This window comes from Pteropus alecto, unplaced genomic scaffold (assembly GCF_000325575.1).
Source record: "Pteropus alecto unplaced genomic scaffold, ASM32557v1 scaffold53, whole genome shotgun sequence".
Taxonomy (NCBI): domain Eukaryota; kingdom Metazoa; phylum Chordata; class Mammalia; order Chiroptera; family Pteropodidae; genus Pteropus; species Pteropus alecto.
The window spans coordinates 2,231,802-2,235,993 of record NW_006434366.1 but is presented as its reverse complement, the minus strand read 5'-3'; the positions used below and the strand labels follow the sequence as shown (position 1 = coordinate 2,235,993).

At 60.7% G+C, this 4,192-nt stretch overlaps 1 protein-coding gene across 1 annotated transcript in view; it reads right to left on the bottom strand.

Moving 5' to 3' along the window:
* Positions 1-4,183, bottom strand: part of GRM2 (glutamate metabotropic receptor 2) — an 11,029-nt gene extending 6,846 nt beyond the window's left edge. Inside the window, exons 1-2 of the mRNA XM_006909150.1 lie at positions 4,175-4,183; positions 1,982-2,558 (exon numbers count right to left, since the gene is read on the bottom strand). Of these exons, the coding sequence (XP_006909212.1) occupies positions 1,982-2,431 (450 nt within the window). The 5' untranslated portion in view covers positions 2,432-2,558; positions 4,175-4,183. The remainder of the gene's footprint in view (positions 1-1,981; positions 2,559-4,174) is intronic.
* Between the last annotated feature and the right edge of the window lie 9 nt (positions 4,184-4,192).

The window sequence follows — 4,192 nt, the reverse complement described above, 5'->3', positions numbered from 1 at the left end:
CCCATCTCCCACCCTTGGGTCCCTGGGACCCGCTCCTAAGCGTGCGGTCTAGCCAAGGCCCTGGGGGGATGGTGAGGGCAGGCAAGGCTCGGGTTCCCCAAGAGGGAGCTAGGGTCCTGCATTTGCAGCTGGGGCACAGGCTCTTCCTCTGACAGTTTCAATGCCCTCTCCTCCCACACTTGCTACCTCTGCGACCCTGGGCAAGCTCGCAAGCCTCCCTGAGCCTCGGTTTCTCCTTCCCGCCTTGCGAGGCTGCCGAGCAGATGAAAGCGAATGATGCTCATGAGGCCACAGTTCCCGGCATTTGGAAGACGATAGGGATTTGGAGAAGAGAGAAGAAGGGGCGGGAATAAGGAGGAATCGTTAACAGGCAGGTGCTGCCTAAGGATGAAGGGCTGGGCCTTGTTTTGACCCAGACAAGGAAAACGCGCTGATGCCGAGGTGTGGGCCGCGCTGCCGGGGACGGGCAGCCTGGGCGTGAGGGAGGCATCTGGACTCCTGGAGACGAACGGTGGAGGGGCAGGGTGCTGGGAAAGCACTCCGGAGGTCCTCAAGACATCAGCAGGTGGGAGGCCGCTCACCCATCCCAGCCCCCAGCCAGGGCTGCAGATGTGGGTGCTGGCACAGCCACACATGTCCAAGCTGCTGCTGGCCGCCTCCAGCAGCTGGCACTAACAGGACCAGTAATTCACTCTCCGCAGTAGGGGGACGAGCAGGCTTCCCCCTCCCCAGCCAGAAGCTGCCTCCATGGTTCGGACTCCTGCTTAATTTCTCCCGAGGAAGCGCTCCAGGTCGGCGATCCCGGCCCAGCCTCTGACACTGCCTTCAGCCGGCCTCCGAAAGGAAGCTGAGTCCCCAGCCAAGACCCTCCTTGCAACCCACGACCCTGATGTCAGTTCTGGCCTCATCATCCAGCAGTCTATGCTGGCCACCAGGCAGGTGAGGGTCTGGGCAAGAGGTGGGACCTGGTCAGGGAGGGGGAGGATCCCACCTAGGCTAAAGCAGCCAGGTGTGCCCAGGGCTATCAGGTGGGTCAGTACCCACCGCTGACCCTTGTGGGAGAGCAGGAGGTGGGCGGGCCTGGTCCCCTCACCTTCCCACTCTTCAAGCCCCATGTGTCTGCAGACCTGAGAGGTACCCCCTGCAGACCTGAGAGGTACCCCCTGCAGACCTGAGAGGTACCCCCTGCACTCCCATACATTCTGCTTCTCCTCCTCCTGGGTCCCCCACCTGTTTCTCTTCTCTGGGCTGCTTCTGGCTTCCATCTTCCATCCCTTTCCAATCAACAGAGAGATGACCTAACAGAGCAGGACGTCCTTGGCTGAGATCCCAAGGTTCATATCGCCACTTTGCAAGGGCCGTGACCTGTGGCCAGCCTCCCTGCCGGTCTGGCTTTCCTCGTCTATGAAATGGGTTCATGATAATAGCAGCTAATATTGGTTACGCCCTGATGACTTGCCAGGCCCCCAATGCATGCTTTGCCTGCATCACCTCATCAAATTCCCACCACGACCCTAAGAGTGGCAAGAATTATGAGCCCCATTTTATAAGGCCCAGAAGAGAGAACTCATGCCCAGAGTCACACAGTACAGTAGAGAAGCCAGGATTCAAATCTGAATACTGACTCAAGAGGTCCGGCTGCTAAGCTTCTCCGGGCTTTTAAACATCAGCTGTGTGTGTGTGTGCGTGTGTGCATGTGCGTGTGTGGTGCGTGTGTGTGCGTGTGTGTGCGTGTGCGTGTGTGTGCGTGTGTGTTGGAAGTGGGATGTTTTCCCTATATAATCTCTAAAAATCAAAATCAACTCTCCCCCACCCCATTATGTGACAGGGGCACTTTCTTAGTCTTCCGTACAAAGCTACTCGAAGGAAGCTTCTAGTCCCTCCTCCAGTGCACGGCAGCCCAGAGCCCCTGCTCGGCGGGAGTGTGCGCCCCGATCTCTGGTCTCCCTCTCCAGCCCCCACGTGAGCAGCCCCCACGTACCTGGATGGAGACATCGCTGTAGGAGCCGCCGATGACCCCAGTGATGGCAGTGGGAGCATCGTCGTGGGTGGCATAAGAGCCATCGGGGCAGATGTGGCGGGAGCCGTCGGCACCTCTGCTAAGCGAGGCACGCACGAAGTCGAGCGCCTGCTCCAGCGCATAGGTGTCCTTGGAGCAGCTGTCCAGTATGTGCGCACCCAGGCGCACACCCGGCAGCAGGCGCGGGTCGCGGTTGATGCGGTCCAGCGCAAAAAGCATGGCCTCCAGGCGCTGGATGCCGCGATGCTCGTTGACGGGCCCGCACTCCTCTGCCGGGCCTCCCTTCTGGTGTACGGGGAACAGCCCGCCCAGCACCAGGTCCCCCTCCAGAGTCAGCACCTTCTTGGCCGGGCCCTCAGCCACAGCGCCCCACAGCAGCAGCAGCGCCAGGAGCCCAAGCAGTGATCCCATGGCCCCAAAGGGGATGGATGAGTCCAGCAGACCTGAGCCTCCCGGGACGAGGGTAGACACAGCGAAGAGAGGAGGAAACGGAGCAGGAAAGGACAGACAGGAAGAGAGATGAGAAGGGGCCCAGCTCCTGCAGGGAGACAGACGGACGGACGGACAAACAGGGAGAAGTGGGACCTGAGAGCAGCTACCCCTTAGCCTTGGCTTCCCCAAACCTCTCTCCCCGGGGACGCAGGAGCCAGGGAGAGGTGGTGTCGCTAACTAGGCTGAGACGCTCCTGGGGCACCTGGCCTGTCTCTCAGCCTTGCCCTGATCTGGGTCTAGAGATGGGCCCTGTGCCCATCCCAAACGCAGCACGGAGGGCGGGAGACTGAGAGTAAACAGGAGACCCCCGCCCACGCCAACCCCGCTGTGAACTGAAGAGTGTCCAAGACCCTGCAGAGACCTCCCTGCCCAACACCTTTGCAGCGGAGACCAGGTCAGAGTCCCACACTTGGGGTCCAGTGCCCATCTTGAGCCTTGGATTTCCTGAGAGGGGCCATTGCTGGCTGAGAAGCCACCAGGGAAGAGGGAAGAAAGTGTCTAAAGGGTAGTTAGTCTCTGCCTCCTAGGGAGACTGCACCCAAGGGTCCTAACCTCTGGTTCTTAAAAAGCCAGCCCCAGAGTTCCCTGACTAAGGAAGTAACAGACTCTGGGCCCTGGGACTTAGGCAGCAAGGTGGAGAGGCTGGCCCCAAGGAGGGATGCTGAAGTGGCCACAGGTCTTACGTCGACAGGGAAAGTAGATGTGAGTACGTGTGTGTGTGTGTGTGTGTGTCTTGGGTGGGGGGTAGTACGGCTAAAAACTCAAAACGGTGCTCAAAGTGAGACTTAGAACACTTAGCTCTACACAGAATGCTCTTGGAGGCTTTACCTCCGTTTTCTCTCTAGCTCAGAACCAAGCACAAAAAGTCTCCATCTCCAGTCTCCCCATCCTCAGCCTCGGGGCCCTGTTCACCCTGTCCCTGGCCCTCAGAGACCGTGCACTCCCCGTTCCACTCTGCACCCCATCGGTCATGCCCTCCCAGACACCTACCCCAGACAGGCTCTCAGAAACACGCAGGCTTGGGCAACTCAGCCTAAAGAGGGGCAGCAGCTAATTCAAGGACCCCATGTCCTGGCCACAGAGGCTGAGGCTCTCCACTTTGCTCCCCAGGGTTAATCTGCTGATGCCAGGGCAGGTGACTGGGATCCTGTGGGTGCCCCCGAAAGAAGCGGCTCCACCAGGCAAACAGGAGAGAGAGGCTGCATGGAGACCAACACGGATGGGGACAGGGACCCAGATGGGGGCTGAGGCCCAAACGGGTCAAGATCACGAGCCTCCCACAGGGGTGGCCGGGACCAAAGCTCTGACAGGGACTGAACCCCAGAGGTGCAGCTTAGGGGCCCCGGGCCACAAAACCCGGGCAGGGAGCGATCCAGCAGGAGAGGCTGAGACAAAGACAGACGCACAGACAGAAAGACGGACCTTAGGACAGAGGGGCCGAAGGGACGAGGGAGCGTGATGCAGGGCGTGCGTTTTCTGGGGAAGAAAGGCGGGACGCCTAGGGCTGTCTTCCCGCTTCCCCGAGCTCCCGGAGAGCGCTGTCTGGAGCCCCGGCCCGTCCCGGCCCGAGCGCCCCAGAACTCGAGGGCCCGCTGGACTCCGGGACGTGGGGTCAGGGTCGATAAGGTCGGCGGTGGCCGCGGCACCCCGGGCTTACCCTACCTGGCGCGCCGGCTCCGG